At 33.4% G+C, this 18,252-nt stretch overlaps 4 protein-coding genes across 5 annotated transcripts in view; 1 reads left to right on the forward strand and 3 right to left on the reverse strand.

Moving 5' to 3' along the window:
- Positions 1-555, reverse strand: part of LOAG_15791 (hypothetical protein) — a gene marked incomplete at its 5' end in the record, with an annotated part of 1,943 nt that extends 1,388 nt beyond the window's left edge. Inside the window, 2 exons of the mRNA XM_020448970.1 lie at positions 170-199; positions 499-555. Of these exons, the coding sequence (XP_020300921.1) occupies positions 170-199; positions 499-555 (87 nt within the window). The remainder of the gene's footprint in view (positions 1-169; positions 200-498) is intronic.
- Positions 556-1,639: 1,084 nt separating this feature from the next.
- On the reverse strand, positions 1,640-5,425 carry LOAG_06207 (hypothetical protein). The gene is made up of 9 exons (XM_003141743.2): positions 5,304-5,425; positions 4,851-4,955; positions 4,488-4,581; positions 4,158-4,326; positions 3,630-3,758; positions 3,322-3,407; positions 2,869-2,979; positions 2,140-2,311; positions 1,640-1,864 (listed from the first exon to the last, which is right to left on the reverse strand). The coding sequence occupies exons 1-9, from the start codon at positions 5,416-5,418 to the stop codon at positions 1,727-1,729; spliced, it is 1,119 nt and encodes a 372-aa protein (XP_003141791.1). The 5' UTR covers positions 5,419-5,425; the 3' UTR covers positions 1,640-1,726.
- A 1,448-nt stretch (positions 5,426-6,873) lies between these two features.
- LOAG_06208 (hypothetical protein) lies at positions 6,874-11,497 on the forward strand (the record flags this gene model as incomplete). The annotated part of the gene is made up of 11 exons (XM_003141744.1): positions 6,874-6,973; positions 7,166-7,361; positions 7,482-7,581; positions 7,864-8,027; positions 8,311-8,569; positions 9,046-9,286; positions 9,349-9,419; positions 9,910-10,028; positions 10,337-10,490; positions 10,693-10,842; positions 11,207-11,497. The coding sequence occupies 11 exons, from the start codon at positions 6,874-6,876 to the stop codon at positions 11,495-11,497; spliced, it is 1,845 nt and encodes a 614-aa protein (XP_003141792.1).
- Positions 11,498-12,264: 767 nt separating this feature from the next.
- Positions 12,265-18,252, reverse strand: part of LOAG_17416 — a 7,492-nt gene continuing 1,504 nt past the window's right edge. Inside the window, exons 2-13 of one of the 2 annotated variants that reach the window (XM_020450078.1) lie at positions 17,638-17,751; positions 16,829-17,460; positions 16,415-16,529; positions 16,145-16,275; positions 15,807-16,012; positions 15,192-15,450; positions 14,936-15,003; positions 14,313-14,498; positions 13,872-14,045; positions 13,503-13,692; positions 12,886-13,112; positions 12,265-12,524 (exon numbers count right to left, since the gene is read on the reverse strand). In XM_020450078.1, coding sequence (XP_020306297.1) covers positions 12,429-12,524; positions 12,886-13,112; positions 13,503-13,692; positions 13,872-14,045; positions 14,313-14,498; positions 14,936-15,003; positions 15,192-15,450; positions 15,807-16,012; positions 16,145-16,275; positions 16,415-16,529; positions 16,829-17,450 — 2,274 coding nt within the window. In that variant the 5' untranslated portion in view covers positions 17,451-17,460; positions 17,638-17,751 and the 3' untranslated portion in view covers positions 12,265-12,428. Of the gene's footprint in view, positions 12,525-12,885; positions 13,113-13,502; positions 13,693-13,871; positions 14,046-14,312; positions 14,499-14,935; positions 15,004-15,191; positions 15,451-15,806; positions 16,013-16,144; positions 16,276-16,414; positions 16,530-16,828; positions 17,461-17,637; positions 17,847-18,252 lie in introns of those variants that run through there. The other variant, XM_020450079.1, reaches the window with a different exon arrangement.

Genomic DNA, 18,252 nt, shown 5'->3' on the forward strand with positions numbered 1-18,252 from the left:
CTGGTTTAGTTTTAAAAACTAAGCAAAATATATGCCTTTCATTTTCAATCTTGACACAGTGTTCAAACAAAGTTGTAATTTTTACTAGCATCTGGCAATTAGCTAAACAGCACTTTGCCTAGGCTCAATTATGTAAGTATAACTTAAATAACTTTATGAAGGAACCTACCAGCTTGAAACGATTTGCTTTACGGTTGCCCTGAAATAAACATTTATTTCACTCCTAGCTATAGTAATAATGAATTTAAGGACTTTTAGGGTGAGTTTGAAGTCATATGATGACATTCGGCATGTCCTAAACGCTATATACTCAATATCAAGCCCATATATTTCAGGCTAACTTCATAGCTCATCTAATGAAAAAATCGTTTGAAATTATCACTGGTAATACTTTACTTCCTCAATTACATACATATTCCATTCCGGCCATTTTAAGGTAACTTGGTAAAGTAGTTATAAATATTTCCAAGACATGAAGAGAGAGGCAACTACGTATACCTCCACAGATAATCCAATGGAATGCCATTCCACGTGTACATACGTAATTCCTCTCATTTTCTAGAGTACACAATGAAAACAAATTCCCAATCCTCGGACGTGATCTGTCATTTCCGTAAGGATTTCACGCAATCACGTTTCTGTAAGGATTTCACGTAATAGTTTCAAATAAATTCCGATATACTTTGACTACAACTACAATATTTATTTGAATGTATGGTAAATACAGATGTAAAATTGAGAAATCCTAAAAAGAAAATGATGCAACGCGACAAATTGGTAACATAAGCATAAATATGTAAGAAGAATCCTCCTTATATTTTACTACGTTTTTATGGACAGGTGATTAATTTTGTTTAATTACCAGGTATATATGAGTGTATCCTTTTAGTTACTTAAACAAGTTAACGTTTAATTTTAAAATATTTTTTATGTGTTGGAAAATGAAAGTATTCGAGGAAAAGAAAAATATCAACAATAATCTATTGCTAATGAAAGAACCTAATTTGATTAATGGAATCGGAATATGTTGAATACAACATTTTTAAAAAAATTTTGTTCCATTCAATGCTAACAATTCGTATCTGCAAAACATCATAATTTTGCTAATTTGATTATACAGGACATTAAATTACACTGTGATAGGATACTCAAAAATTTCCATTACTGAAATTCCAATCAAATTTTAATAGCAAGCACTGTTTTATCAGCAGTAATTATGCATGTGGAATATAATGAGCTTATCAAAACCGGACGAAAATGAGGTTGGGAAAAAACACTGGTAAATCTTGTTCACAGCGCAAAAATGCGCAGGATAAAAATCAAAAAAGATTTGAGGAAAGAAGGATCCAAAAAAATTAAGTACTGGCAATAGCGTGCAACAACTAACATATTTGCAAATACAAATCAGGTTTCAAAAATATGTAGCAGAGAAAAATTTTTTTTAACCTGTGGAAATCATAAGAAGCACAGTACAAAATTAGATATTATCAAAAAAAAAGAAAAAAACGAATATGTTAAATACACGCCAAATGGTGAAATGCACTGATATTAGAAAAGTAATTTAAAGCAATAATTTTATATTTAGAAATTTAATACTAGAATCTGAAACTTCAAGGCCCAAAGACTGGACTGAAGCGAAATAATTCTTACATGACAATAACAAAGATAATTAGATTCCAAGTAGTAACCCGTATCATTCGGACTAAATAATACCCGCAACTGCAGTTCATTCGAAACACTGCTCAAAAAAATGCTCATCGTCGCCCCAATCTAGGTAATATTCATCACGTATCAAATCAAATGTACCATCGGATGAAAATGTAAACAAATTATAGCTTCCATCATCACAAATTGCAACCATGGCCTACAAAGTTGTCACATTTAACCTCAAAGATAAGAAATAACGAAAATTTAAATCACCAATAACTTGACAGCACCATATTCCATCCAGAATTCTAATTTACAGCCATATTTCATCTGAAGTCCTGCTTTTATCGTCACTGACAGAGACAACAAATAATGATGCTACTAAAGTGACAATTTTTCCATGTCACCGAAAAATTTGAGTTAGTTCATAAATTCAAATTCCTCAACGCTAAAAATGATTAAGAAAGACCAGAATAGCTTTCGATAACTTACATGGCTGCGTAAAACGAAACGACTTTTGACACTCAGTTCAGTGCCATTTGATTCATTATTATTTTTTAAGAAGGCCAATTCAGTAAGTGTAACATTTTGAGTAGCTCTCGATAATTTGAATTGTATCCGTGCACGATCAGCATCCTCTGATATAAGACCAACTTGCTGCCATCTATAAAAGAATTTTATCACTTCCATTACTATTTTCTAAGATGTTGGCCAAGAAGTTTTCTGAAATCCTCCCAATGTTAGCTTCCTAACATATAAATAGATATCAGTTTCTTTAAAACTAATTAAAGAAGGTCATTATAGTATTTCAGAAGAGCTGTTAAAAAAATAGCTGTCAAAGCGCCCATCCGAACTACTGACGGTTTAGTTGATTATAGACAAATTAAAATGAGGTAAAAACAGAAAAGGTGACGATATTTTTCGCTTAATATTGCATATAAAATTCAAAATTAATGTGGAAAGTTGATACACTGCAAAAAGCACTATGAATATTCTACCCAAATTTTATTCCTGATGTAAACAATCTGCGCTCTATATGTGATTCGTTATATCAGCAAAATCAAGACTGTTTTGGCACGAGTTTCATATTTCAAGCTTCTCATAATTCTAATGTATTACTGGCGGTAGTTATATGTGAAGTGCTATCAAGTCCATTATAAGTTATAACTTAACTAATTCTATTATACAATCGTATAAAACTTAGCAATTCAAATGACGCACAATGTTTTCTTGTTCGTCCACGTTGGGTCATTATTTTTTACAGCGAAAATATGTACAGTATCTTTATCACTTGCAACCGCCAAAAAACTAGAACATGGTGAAAAACGCAAGCTGAAAAGATCTTCAAAATTAGTATAAGGAAGGAAGAAACCAAAACGATTTTCACCCTCTCCTCCCTGTGCTTTAAAATGAAAATATTCAAGTCCAACAAATCTTTAACCTCTTTTAATTACTTCCAACTAATCTTTGTCCCTCCGCTTAAATGCCATTTAATAGAACATAACAACGTTGAAGAGATACGGCTTATTCACTACACTGAGGTGTACTATTATGGGTATGAAATTATAAAATTTTTTTGTGCTTATTTGACGAGTAGAATACCGAACAGAGATTTCAACATCATACAGTTGGAATTTGTACTTTGGTTTCAAACATCAAAATTGATGTACTAACCAATGCAAAGTAACAGAGTCGGCGCCTCGCCTGAATTCCCGTATTGGTTCTGCGGTTTTTGTATCGAAAATTCGTATCATCGTCCCCTGAAATGCAGGAAATAACTTCTGTTAGACAGAGAAAAGATTAAAACTAATCTTTGAAATCGCAATTCTAGTTAGACAATAGAAATGGTGGCGGGCGCTTTAACCAAAAAAGGCCTGCGTTTAAATTGCAATGCAACTTTAATAAAAGCATTCAAAAAATCATGAATTAAATTCAAAATCTCTACCTTCCTTATTCATCTTAATGAAATGAAAATGTCTTACTTTAGTGGAACCAGTAGCCAAAAGAGTAGCCGTATTATTCAGTGCCAGCTGTACCACATCAGACTGATGAGCATTGATTAATGTTGGTGTTAAGGTTGTATGCCGCGCGACATCACGTAAATTGATATACTTTAAAAAAAAAAGGCTACAAGTATGGTAAGACCAATCGATTCTAATCACAAGTTATTTTTGATCAAGGTTATTATCGCTTATTACTACAAAAAAAACTAACATTTTTAGCTATTTAGTGTAGCAAATTTTTAATACCTCAAAGTATGCCAAATATGGCCATATCTTCCTAAATTTCTTTTTTAGTCGCTGAATCATTACGTTCAATAAATCCGTTAGTTAAGATGTTGGTAGTTTGAAATGCATTCATCAAAAAATGATCAAAACAGTATCGTCTTCGCTTATCAATGTTTTCCCGACTTCGACTTCCTCATGTGTTAAATTAAGATGATTACTATTCAGTAATTCCTTACTTGAAAAATTCAGAACATTACAATCAAAGAAAAAAATCTGATAAACCTGAACACTGCCCTTTTGATGCCCTGGATAAATAAGAAGCTCCATATTTGGATCATTACTAAGTTCACATAATCCATGAACATTCGTACCCGTCTGGATTGTTTTTATAGGATCCATTTCTTGTGGAAAATTAAAAATATGAATTTTTTTCATTTCTACTAGAACCATTCTGCAAGGAATGAACAATTAAAAGAAAATATATGGGTATCACTTTTTCAATTTCATTGTCCAAAAAAAGAATAAAAATTATACGGATGATGGAAAAGTGCAATGAGGTGCCAGATATTATGAATGAAAAGTAACAATCAGTGCGGAGAAAATATCGCTGACCTCGTTTTTGACATCTGGAAGTTTAAAACAGGTGATGTGCTGGTGTACTCCATGTAAAAGTCATCCTTTCTTCTTTCATCATTCCAAACCATTACTGTAGTAAAAGAATCAAATATGTGCTTTAAAACAAATAAGTGAATCAATTATACGTTGACCGATGGCTCAAAAAATATACAGAAGTTATTTAACTTGGTTAATAATTATATTTCAAATTTTAATGGTAAAAAAAATTCCGAGTTTCAATGAAATATCAAAAAATCATCGATTCTGCCGATTTGTACGGTAACTCACCCCGAACAATAGCTAGTAGTAGAGAAAGGAAGGATAGCTAAATTGGCTAATTAATAGAATCTTTTAGCTTACCGACATTTTCGGCATATTTCGGGCAAAATCCGCCACTGACCATTCCAAAAAAATTTGAGCAACCAAGAACTTTGCCAATTCTTAAACTTCCAACAATACGTTTATCTGTAATTATCACCGAGTAATTAAACAATAGATTTCAACTAAGCATTCCTACTAATCTATTTCGTTTCTACTCGTCTGTATGTTTTACACCTGTGGAAATCTATTGAAGTCATTTTTCTCGAATAACATCCAAACCAATGGATAAATTAAACGGAATGTTATGGTAACTAGCTCCTCCGGAAACTCGATTTGAAGCTCATCTCGTTCAACTGGGTGCGCTTTACTTCATGGCTAAATAATTTGGGCATTCAATCACAATTATTATTCCTCCCCACTCCCTTTCTTAAAGAATTAGCGCTATCTAATTAGTAAATTTGAACATTTAAATCCTATCATGCAAAAACCAACCTAACCGGATTAACTGATGCAATGGATTGCACTGAAAAATACGAAATCCATCCTCGGTGGCTACGGCAAACATATTCTGCTCTGAATTTACAGAAATGCCGTATACTTTTTTCATCCTAAAAAGAAAAAATTACTATTTATCATTAATGATTTTAACCTTTTATTTACGCTTATTAACATCTACATCGATGGTACAATTATTCACGAAGGTACTTTAACTAGAAATTCAGAGCCAGTTGATGAATTCTTATAGCTAATAAAATTAACTGATACTTCGCTAATTTCTTCGTGATTTTTTTCTTTTTTTTTTGTCATTAGTAGCATTATTTAGTTCAACTCTGTATTTGAAACGTCATCGTCATGGACGACACTTTCCAGAAATTTCCATTTCAGCATAGAAATGATAATGAACAATTCTACATCTTACCCCAAAACTTCCTTTTATCATTTCTCTACAGATACTTCACTTTTCAACAAACAAAAAGAAATAAATTTACTCAATATTTTAAATGGAAAAATTGAAAGGAAAATTTTTAGGGAAGAAAAACGCTTCCCCCGACAAACATACAATAAAAAAAACAATTTTTACTGCTGAAAATCAATCAAATCTTATAAAACAAATTTTCGTTATTACTTCTACACAGTTGAATTTCAACAATATATGAAGAAATGAACTTTCCGAATATTCCAACTAGAAAAATTGAACTGAAAGAGAAGAAAAAAAGTGAATAATACGATATGAAAACGGTTTTCACCGCTATGAAGCAAGTATAATTCCCCTGAGAAAAATCAATAACTTAGTGATCCTATTTATTTTGCATGACGAACCTCTTCAATAAGTTAACGGGACGCGTTTCAATGTGTATCGAGATGCAAGATCAAGAACGATCTGTACGACTGGGATATTCTTTTCAGGTTGGGAATAACGTACATGATAACGTGAACCCAGCAATATATATTTTTTCTACAAGTGTTATTTGGCAATATTTGCAAGTATTATGAACAAATTGGGTCAACTGCTTATGAATATGCCTATGAAAGTAATTCTAGTTACGGTAAGAAATATGGACGTTTTAATTTGAATACTAGTAGAATGCGTAAAAAACGTTCACATTCTATGCTGTTGTTCTGAACACATGTAATTGGTTTATTGAATCAACTACGTTTTACTAATTTCCATTATTGAATTTCAGGAATTAAATATAAGAGTTTTGTTGTGTTTCTGTTGCACTTGAGTTTATATTTTGTTATCCTGTAATAAATCAGGCGATTTTCTAGTGCAATCAGTCATATTTGATGCACTTCACTTTTTTTCGAATTGAAGCATATTTTCGGTTTTTTCTCTACATGTTTAACGCATTTATGTAAAAGTTGTAAAGGATTTGTTCTTAGCTCTCTTTTGCAGCATCTTCACGGTTATCAAGTTTGCTCAATACATTTTTACCGAATCCTTAGTATATTTCATATGTTGTCTACTTAGCATGTTTAAGGCAGGTTTAAAAACGCATATGTTACGTGTACTTCATTCACATTAGGTTGTGATTTTCCAAAATCTATGATTTTTTCAAGGATGTCGCGTAACATTGTTCGTAAATCGGATTATGGTGCTCCGCCGGCTAGGATGTCAGCTGGGGCTCCTCCTAGCCTCCCAGTGCGACGAGCTTCCAAAGGTATAGTTGTTATGGTCTTATTACTTCTTCATAACAGGAATCAGTTGATTTTGATATTAATAGTCTCTGAACATATTGCTGCCTTCAACGTAAAAGTTCTGTTTTCGTAAGATTCAGACCCATTTACCATAATTCTTGTAGAAAATACAGAGTTTATTTCTCTTTCAGAGATTATTACTTTGTCATTTCCAGGTGCTTTCAGAAATGTTACTAGCACGCTTAGTCGCAAGCGGCGATCAGAAGGTAATCTGGAAACGGAGGATTCGGATTCGGAACAAGCATCCACAGCCGATGACCAGGAGGAGAATGGTAGTGGTGATGACATAAAAAAGGAAGAAGAGCAGGAGGAGAAAGTCAAGAAAACTCCGCGTAAAAAACGTCGATTTAGGTTAATATTAATAATTGGGCACAAATAGTAATTTGCAGCTTCGTACTGAGTGACAGATTTTTCCACTTGTAATTGCAGTAATAATCATTATAAGTTACACTTCAGTATTAGTTTCTACAGGTTAACGGATTCAATAGCAAAGAGCAAAAGACGAGCTGAACGAAGGGCACAATTAGCAGCCGAACGTAAAGAGCGTGAAGAATCTAAACAGCAGCAGGAGGTAAGTTTTTCATGGCATAATATATTTCATCCAATTTCCAGACGTGAAAAAGTCGGACAAAAAGAGATGAAACTGTGGTCAGGTTGACTTAGATTTAAATAACGATATTTGGAAGCGGGATTTCAATATTTAGTTCTGGTCCAAATTTTTAAATTTGTTCTTGATTCTGTTTAGGAAGGAATGTAAGTATAAGGAAAGTTTAGTTTAGAGTATAAGGAAATTCCCATTAATTTAGCAAAACTCTCAACAATTTATAATTTATATAAAAATTATTACGCTCAGGGCGAAATTAATGACGAAATGAAAGAGCACTCATCGACACCGCCACCACTTCCAAAAGCATCAGCTGTGCTAACCTATTCACCTATGCAGCTTTTTTGCGATAACTTGTTGCGGAAAATGAAAGCCAAAGATCCAGATGAATATTTCGCATTTCCAGTGACACAGTAAGTTTAAAAATAAGTTTTCATTTTTTTTCTGTTAAAAAATTATTCTGAAGATAGATCGAAACAATGTTGTTCTACATAAATCATAAATGCTCTCGTGATAAAACTTTTTTGGCAACCATTGCGTAATTTATCATGTTTTATGGAATTGTGTTATTTCCTTCGTCTCAGATTTTTTTAAAAAAAAATGTCAATTCAAAAGTGGTTTCTGGAAGGGAAATTTTACCTACTAGATTGATTTTTCGTTCATAATTTGATATTGAAAAGCAAGGTGCAAATTCAGATCGATGGCACCAGATTACCATGAAATAATCAAGGAACCGATGGATTTTGCTACGATTCGACAGAAAATCGATCGGGATGAATATCCAGATATTGCAACATTTAAGAAAGATGCCGAATTGATTGTTCATAATGCAATGGATTATAATTCACCTGGGACTATATATCACATAGCAGCTCAAAAAATGGACTTAGTTGTACAGTTTTATTTTTCGGAATCATATTTGCGCTATCTTTTTCATACTCTTCCGTTCACCAAGGTAAATTTTCCTATTTTTTGATTTTCCTGCCGTTTATTTAATTACTTTAAGTAATTCAAACAATTAAGCGGGAGCTGTCTATCCTCAGTTACTGCAATTTTTTCTATACGGAATTGAGTTGTACTATCACCAGTGATTAGGTGATGCGAATGATCAGTGTGTTTTAGTGCATTATCTCCGTTTCTAGGTATTTATTCTTAACGTTTTGCAAGAAGTGTAAGCTTTTGAGATTTTGGATTTGTTAGCAATATAAAATACATACTGGTGAAGGGGATACACAGATTTTGGGAATCGGAAATAGTAAAACGTAACCGTAGAGAATGCATTGATCAATTAGGCATTTTTGGATTTTAAGGTGAGAGATTTCAGTGAGGTCTTGTAGCTTTCATATTTTGCGTTCATCCAGTTTAAAAATTTTTAGCTTTGTGTGGTTATGTGATTCAACTATGGTGTTTGAAAACATAAGTAATTTCCAGGAGATCCCGTTGGAAAAGTTAGGTTTAACTTTGAAAACAAAAACACGGCCAATACCGAAAGCAGATTACAAAACAGCAGTTGTCGATGATGCAACACCATCAACCGTTTTGGAAGCAGTGGATCCATCTTTGAAGCAAAAATTATCTAGTCGTATTCCTGATCTTAGGGTATTTCCTACTGGTAATGAGGAGAACGGTATAGAACCGAAAAGTCACCTCGCATTTTTGGATAACAAGGACGGTGCTATTTGTTTGAATGTTATCAATCCGAGTTCATCTGAAAAAAAATAATCACCCTTGGAGATATTGTGGGTAAACTAGAGGAAGGTACACCAGGACTTTGCGCTCCACAAGAACACAAATCAAACCACCAGGTTTGTTGCACCTTATTTCAAATCATCAAACATATCAAGAATCTTCAGTTTTGTCGTAGGAAGAAGCATAGTTACGTCAATCCCGTAAGTTCACTGCATAATTTCGTTTTCAGATGTACTAAACATTTTGAAACTAAAGATTTGCAGCTCTTTCCTGAAACAATAAAATTTATGGTGCCAGATTTTGGTATCAAAATTTTCAGCGACTGATTTCAATGGTTGTTGTCAGAATGAACTGCTGAGAAGTTTCTGTAAGCACACGTGGAAAATTAGACAGGGATGTTTAAAAAATTAGGTTAAAGCGGCTGGTTTGATTCTCCTGCTGTTGCACTGCTTTGAACATTAATTTCGCTTTTATCTAATTTTTATATTATATCTGCATTGTTTCGCTTTTAGCCCTCCAATGCGCGATTACGAAAATGTGTTTCCTATCAAGTTCTTATGTGGCATTATTTTCGAGTTAAATGTCAATTATGAGAAATGTTTCCAGGTTCCAATTTCCTATGTTTCATATGGACCATTCAGTTCTTTTGCACCGCAATTTGATTCTACCTGGGCAACACTTTGCGAACGGGATTCCCGTTTACTTTTGGGCACTTATGGGGATAGGTCAGTTTTCAGTAAAATTTAAAAGTTTTGTTAAATATTTGTGTTTGTAGAGTTTTTTGTGCATCCACATTATTGGTGAATAGAATATCTGGGAAATTTATATTTTGCTAATTTTTATCGGAAATATTTAAGTGCTTGGAGTAAAGATGTGCTGTTTGTGCATGCTTCGGATGGCAATTTGGTGTTTTGCAGAAGTTAGCTCTTTCTGTCGCAAGGTTCATAGCCTTTTCCGGAGATGCAGAAATTAAGAGTGTTGTCGGTTGTTATGTGAAATAATTTGAAAGTAAATTATAGCAAATAACTTTTAGAACTAATGTAATGAATGCAGTATCCTTACGGGAAATGGTTGATAATTGTGGCGAGTACATGATCAAAGTTGTCGATGATTTGTTAGATACTTTGACAAACGGTGAGCACCGCAGGACTGTCAAGGCTTTAGAAACTGATACGGACAAAAACAGTGTAAGTATTATTTTCTAGCAAAATTATTTGTGAAGAAATACCGTTTTTTGAAGTTTATGCTATTACTGACTTTATTTAGTTATAATTTATCCTACTGAAAACTTTATTTGGTTTTCGTAACGAAGAACCGATGAAAAAACTCAGTGCAAGGTACTGAAAAGTACCGGAATTTCTCCATTTTTAATATTAAGTGATTTGATAGGTTTCTCAAATGAAAAGTGCAGTGGATAAAATCGATTTGAACAAATTGTTGAGCGATGTTGAGTCTCTCGAAAATATTGGGGTTGATGTTTCATTCGTCAGTGACATACGGAAGTTATACAAATTGCAAACAGTACCAGAAACCCGTCAGGTATTTTTTCATGTTTACTTGACGTATAATTTCTGTTTTTTCTTGAGAAATTGTGAGTTTAACATACATTTGGTGTGAGATACAGTTCTTGCTTGTTTTCTGAAAAACAAGGGAGGGTGATCAGATGGTTTTCTTCCCAAAAACTTACCGTCCTTTAGAAAACTTTATATATCTCTATGTTTGTTTGACGTAAAATAATTGCGGTCTCCACCTTCTGTATCCTACAATGCGCTTATAGTATCAGTCATTATCAAATAAGGAGTAACTGATTAATTGATCATTACATTCGTATATTCTTTCTTTTATTTTTTTTTCGAATTTATTTGGAATTGGAATTGTACTCATCGGTTCTCCCACCTTTCAGGCTAAGTTGAGTAAAACTGGTGTAATGATCAGCGACCTAGCGTTGTTGCAGAAAAATCGACTTGGTTCAGTCCCACCAACAACTCTAACTGAACAACCGGCACCTAGCAATCATGAGCTGAATCTTGCCAACAAAGTGCAAGCAAAACTACACAGTCAAATTGCACAGTACGCTAAGCCTGGAGATGTTATTTCCCCACCTGTAATTCATAATGCTGTAGGTTTAAATGAAGAAGATATTGACTTATTGAATGAATTCTTCACCGCCGCGCCGCCAACCACCGCGGTGTAATGAAAGCTGGATTCCCGTTCTTATTTCGAAATGGGTACCCTATTGCAGTTAGCAAGTGCTTCTGGTTTTGTGTCCAAAGTCTCATTTCTTGTTTTTGTTATTTTATTCTGAATTTGGTACGAACACAAAACTCTGTCATTGGGAAAACTGACAAAGTTTTTGAGAACTTGAAGGGCGCAAAGGAGAAAATCGAAAACATGATTTTTTTCAAATCTTTTGACTCTGTATGACTTAATCTAAAAGTTCGCATGACTCAGATGCTCCCTCTCTTTTCGTAATAAGCTCAAAGTCGCGATAAAGTACGCCTAAATGCAATTTGAATTTTGCTTGAGTTGAAATGTTTTACAATGATCTCTGTGGGATTACACTGTCAGATGTTGGAATTGTACAAATTAAAAGAAAAGATTATATGCTTAATCTGTTTTTTGCGCAGTTTCATTTTTACCAGTAATTTCATGCCACTGTCAGATACATAACGCATTAAAAAGTACCTATTACTGATGGCAGAATATATGGTAACAAATACTCATTTATTTTCAATGAGCAGTATTTGAACGGCTCTTCCAATTAACGGCAGGGGTGATGTGAAGTAGGCGTAACATAATACACGTTTTTCATTTAATTCGATTTCTCTTTTAAATAATTGGGAGTTATGTTTCAGAGTGTTGCTTTGTTTAAAGGTTAATTATATTTAAATGCTGTAGCCATTTTTCGCCAATACATTTTCCATCTCTATCGTACACTCTGTTTTAAATTCAGATTTCTCAAGGAAATATAGAAATTACTTTCAGTGAATTATTTTCACTATTCGAATGATTCCGTAATATTAAAAATCGAATTGGTCCAAAATCTATGCAGAAATCCACATCGAAGAATGAGGAAAAATAACAGTTGCCAAAAAGCGAAAAAAGCATTCGAAACGTAAAGCATATCAATGTATTTTGCTTGAACTATGTCCAAGAAGTTGTCGGTGTACTAAAGCTCGGTAAATACCATCTTGTTCCAGCAAATTCTCGTGTCGACCTTGCTAAAACAATCATGAAATGTGATTTCTCAATTTTACAGATAATTAAAATCTACCATAAGTCGTAACCTGTGCAACACAACTGTATAAATTAAGGTCGAGACATGCCATATATATTTCGAAATATTTCAAACAAGCCAAGATGCACTAACACGTAATAGCTAATAAAGAACAAAATCAATAACAGCCCATCCTTTTCAACCGGAAATTTTCATGAATACGTGATTTCTGAACTCATTCAACTACTTGAGTTTTTCCAACGCAAAATCGTGATTTTAAACCTTTCCTAGATCTTACATTCTGATATAAATCGAATAGTGAATCAAGCCATGTTAGCCAATCAAAAAATTTTAACTGAACTAACCTGCACCACTTGTCCTTTACTAATGACAATAATTTGATCAGCATTTTCAACTGTACTTAAGCGATGTGCAATTACAATAACGGTTTTATCCTTCGAACATCGCGCTATAGCATCTTGTATAACGTGTTCACTTTCTGCATCTAAAGCTGAAGTTGCTTCATCTAATATCAGAATGGCGGGATGACGGACCAAAGCTCGTGCTATTGCTATACGTTGTTTCTGACCACCTGAAATTCCGAATGTAAGACAAATAAGTAAAAGAAAAACCGCTTCCACTTTTCTCCCTTTTTGATCTCAAAACTATTTTTCACCATCGTTTGAATTCACTAAGTCCTTGTTAGATCCTAAAACTTAAAATAAATTTATTCTAAAAAATAATAAACGACTACTAACACAAGAATGTTGAATGGAAAAAGAAAAGGCAACAATCTCTTTTCTATAACTCTTCGCGTTCATCCGCGCATTTCCAACTAAACTATCATGGATGTGCTAGAAAAACGACATCGCCAAATTTATTTGTCCTTAAGCAACAAAATATAAATTTATAGGTCACTAAACCACCACAACCCCTCATTTTCAGGAACCATAATAACAAGAATCATTTCTAAGTAAATCACCTGACAACTGAATACCCCTTTCGCCACAATTTGTATCATACTGCTTCTCAGTTTCCATGATGAAATTATGCGCATTAGCTATTTTAGCAGCATTTAACACATCATCCTCGGTAGCCCAATCACATCCGTATATAATATTGTCCCGCACCGTGCCCTCATATAATATTGGATCCTGAGCAACCAGAGCAATCTGAAAAAACTTCGTGAATCTCAGTATAAAGACAGCAAACTGCTATAGCAAAAAATACTCTCGTTATAATCATTCAACGAATCCATCAAAAGTATGAAGAGTATGAAGAGCTTTCTTTTCTGAATTACTTTCATTTCCAATGAAAGATTCTTTCCGGAGCAAAATTAAAACACACTTACTTTTTGATGAATATACTCATGATCATAATCTGCCACTGGATTTCCATCAATAAGCACGCAGCCCTTATCACATTCGTAAAAATGCTCAATCAAAGATACGATGGACGACTTTCCACCGCCACTTGGTCCAACCAGGGCAACAGTCTGACCTGGATGAACAGTAAAGCTGACGTCCTATAATAAACAGAATTTTAAACATGAATTTAAAGGTAAAATAACCCATAGTTCATTCTTCAACGGAATGAAATACGATCACTTTTACTGAATTCTCTTCGTGATCTGTCATCAAGTATGAAAATATAAATTATAAAGCAGGAAATCTGAATGACCATTTCTAATGACCAGCATGACCATTCCTAATATATCTTTGAAAGCATAAACTTCTATTAGAAATATCCAAAATGTAAAACTTGTAGAAAGAAACGCAGGAGTTTCAATAACCTGCAAAACAGGATTGTTTGGTCGGGAAGCGTACGTGAAAGATACGGAATCGAACTTAACTTCTCCATTAATTGGCGTCTTCTTCGTTCCAACGCGAAGAATTTTTGGTTTACGCATCATATATTCGAAAACTTTCCTCGATGCACCAACACTTTCCATCAAACCCGTAAATACATAACTGATGTTCTGAAAACTACCAAAATAAGCCTAGAGAGATGCGAAGTCTGAATCACATAGAGACAGAACTTAAATACTCTTCAAGATGTACTGGAAACAGTACCGTTTGAAGAGATAAGTGCTCAAGAGCAAATATGTAACGGATGCCGAAAGGTTGGAAACAAAAAGACTTAACCATATATTATGATAAATTGATGTTTTTTCAATTTCTGATTGAGCAACAATCAGAGAGTTTTGTCAGAATAAACTTGGACAGAAAAGTCTCAAAGCTGATTACAAGAAGTCTTTAGGTAGTTGATGTAACACCCTCCCAGAATACAGCCTATTAACGGAAAACGTACTGTAGCGAATGAACGATCAAACAAATCCTGTAGATATACATATCAATTTAAATGAACTACGAATAGAACATCATCTGAATCATTCAAAAATTAATGAAAACGTACATAGAGATTTTCTCCAAGTTGCATTTGATATAATAAGAAAGATATCAAATTATCAACTGTCATTTTTCCTATAATAAAATGCAGTTATGAATTTGAAATGAACTGATTACAATAAGCATAACATCGATTTATAATTCAGAGTGAACATGGTTCGATTTTTACTTGAATTTTTTAAATTTCCCTGCACTAAAATCAGCCCAGGGGAATGATTATTAAAATCAGAATATCGAATTAATATTGAAATTAGAAAAATCACCTGACAAGACAAGATGGCCGCCATAAAACAGCACAGCAATCAGGATAGCATTATCACAGAATTCGGTAGTCCACATATAACCCATATAGACTATTGCTTTTTTCCTGCTTAAATGCAGCGTTTCATCCAAATGCTGCTGAAACTTTCTGGCTTCGCGTTTCTCGCAAGCGAATGATCGCACTGTTCGCATAGTACTAACCACCTGTTCTGCTACATGATTTGATACCGCTATTGTTGCTTGGGTCTTTTCGGTTAGTAGCTGCAAAAAAAAAAAAAAAAATTCAGATATCATGAAGAATGAGATTATAAAATAGCAAATACCATACCTATTAAAGAAGTGGATTCGCTAACTAAAAATAAGTAAGTTCAGACGAAAACATGAAATAAATATAATAGGTTTGATCACCACAAATATCTGTTAGAAGAGAAGCCCTGGTCCTGCGTGAAGTTAACCTAACTCGAGCAATATACAACATTTTTATGACCAAAAGATATTCGAGATAAGTAATCTAAACTTCAATCGTGTAATACAGGCTGAGATCAGTTTGGAAGCAAATAAAATTAACTTAATTTAAGTGGGAAATATAATGAAATTATTGGAATTCACACACTTACATCATAGTATGCACCATAAACTTTAGTCACGAAACCAACGACCGGTACAATAATGAAAGTAACCAAAGAAAGGCGCCATGAAAGAGTAGCCATGAACACCAGCGAACCAAGTAGCATGACAATGTTTCGAAGGAAGATGTTCAAGTTGGTGGAAATTGTTGAGGACATTGTTTCACAGTCAGTTGTTAAGCGTGATGTTATTTCACCTAACAAATTTAAAATTGTCTCTCGGAAATTAAGTATGGTGATCAGAAGGGTGTAGTAAGTTTAACAACTCTCTAAATGAACCTCCAATGAACTTCTAAGACTTTTTTTACACAGAAAACAGCATTAAATACCTGTGTTAGTTGTATCAAAGAAGCTGATATCTTGTTCCACCAATGAACTAAACAAATCATAGCGCATTTGACGATTCACCAAAGCTGTAGCGTAAACGAAGCTTCCACCTCGAAGACCACCAGTAATTGTACTAAAATGCAAATGACTCATGAATCTAATGGCTTTACAAAGCTTTACTTTAAAAATTAACATGAAAATTCTAGAGCTTCAATAAGATCTCCACGAATATAATATCGAAATGCAACTGGAAAATGTAACGATGAGCGAACCTTACGACAGTTAAAGCCGACATAAGCAGCACAGAATTGACTAAAACAGCAGCACCTCGAGCTTGTACTATATTTGAAAGTACTCGACCGGTACAATATGGTAAAAATACCCGCGCTTAAATAAATCCATTTTAAACTTCATTTTTTTTAATTCTGTGAACTGATCCCGAACACTGGCGGATAAATTACGTCATTAAATAAAAAAAAGAATTTAAATTTACTGCACTTTGGTAACTAAATTATCATTTCCACTTATAGACCAAAATTCGAGATAGAAAAAACTTAAATACTGTAATGTGATGAATACGTAGTGACAAATAATCCTTATGGAAACTGGAAAAAGTATGAAATAGTATTTAAACCATTAAACAATGCTTTTCGAAGTAAAAAATGTAGTAGCATATGAAATCGTACATGAAGAATAGACAGTAAGGAAGAAGAATCCTGCTGCGAACCATTTCCAGTGATTTTTGCAATATCGAAGCAATCGCAGAATATGCTGACCGGTACCAAAACGATCGGACTCCTCCTTAGTATCTTGCAATCTTGATGTCACATCCTGTGCGTCACCCGTCAACGATCGATAACTCCATGAGGTATTAGTACGCAGTACAAAATTCCAAAATAATATAATTAATGCAGCGGCTAATACATTCCAAATAACATTTAGCCAAAACCCGAAATAAACAAATTGCTCGATTTTTTCCGAGAATGCAAGTAATTTTATCAGCGAGAAGGTCCAATTTAGAATAAATACTCCCAAAAGTGGTATGAAAAATTTTTCATGCCATGGATTTTCACAGTTGACCTTGAGCATGAGAAGGATCAGCATTACGAGGAGTCGAAAAGCAGTAAATAATAGGAAATCAATGGGAGAAGTGATGAAATGATAGGGCACATTGAATGTTATATAATCCCAGATAATTTGAAGATCAAATTTGAATGATGTTTGATAGAAGCCAAAAGCGATCACCGAAATAATAACATCTACCCAACAGTAGAGAATAATTAGAAATGAGGGTAACCAGAAACGCATGCTGCTTGAACTGAAATAAACTGCATTAAACTTAACCAAGAAACATGTGACATTTGATTTATTGAATGTCATTTTAAATAGTGATTAATGATTGGGTGATAAGGATTGATAAGCCCACTACTGAAACATTTATTTCCTTAAATGATTTCAGCGAATGGCATTTATTAAATAAATGAAACAAACATACAATTCGCGTTTTTCAGTAGGCGCATAAATTCATTTTTCCTTGCGTAAACAAATGCGTAAATTGTTGCGTGAATTGTTATCACGTTTTATAGATGCACCCAGTTTTTATCCAAAACTGAAATTGATTATATTATGAAAACCCGTCAAAATTATGATCAGTTTTACAGAAAGATAAATGAAACAAAAAGCAATATAAAAATCACAGCTGAGAAATTCGTTCGTCATACGAATGCTTTCAGTGCAACTATAACTATCATTTTGTCTGCCCTCATCCTGTTTATTCATTGGAAAATGTAAAATTAATATCCAGATTTATTTGCATATTCCAAATTTGATCATTGTATTATCGCCTTAATTTTCTCCGCTTCTTTCAAGGCAAATAGTAGCACCAATTATATTAAACAGTAACGGCAGCTAATAAGAATTAACAATAATTAGTAATGATGGTAATAATGATAATTAACAATTAATAATCTAATAATAATAATTAAAATAATAATAATTAAAATAATAATAATAATAATAACAATAATAATAATAATAATAATAATAATAATAATAATAATAATAATAATAATAATAATAATAGATAATAATAATAATAATAATAATAACT

Source organism: Loa loa (assembly GCF_000183805.2).
Source record: "Loa loa unplaced genomic scaffold supercont3.72, whole genome shotgun sequence".
Taxonomy (NCBI): Eukaryota; Metazoa; Nematoda; class Chromadorea; order Rhabditida; family Onchocercidae; genus Loa; species Loa loa.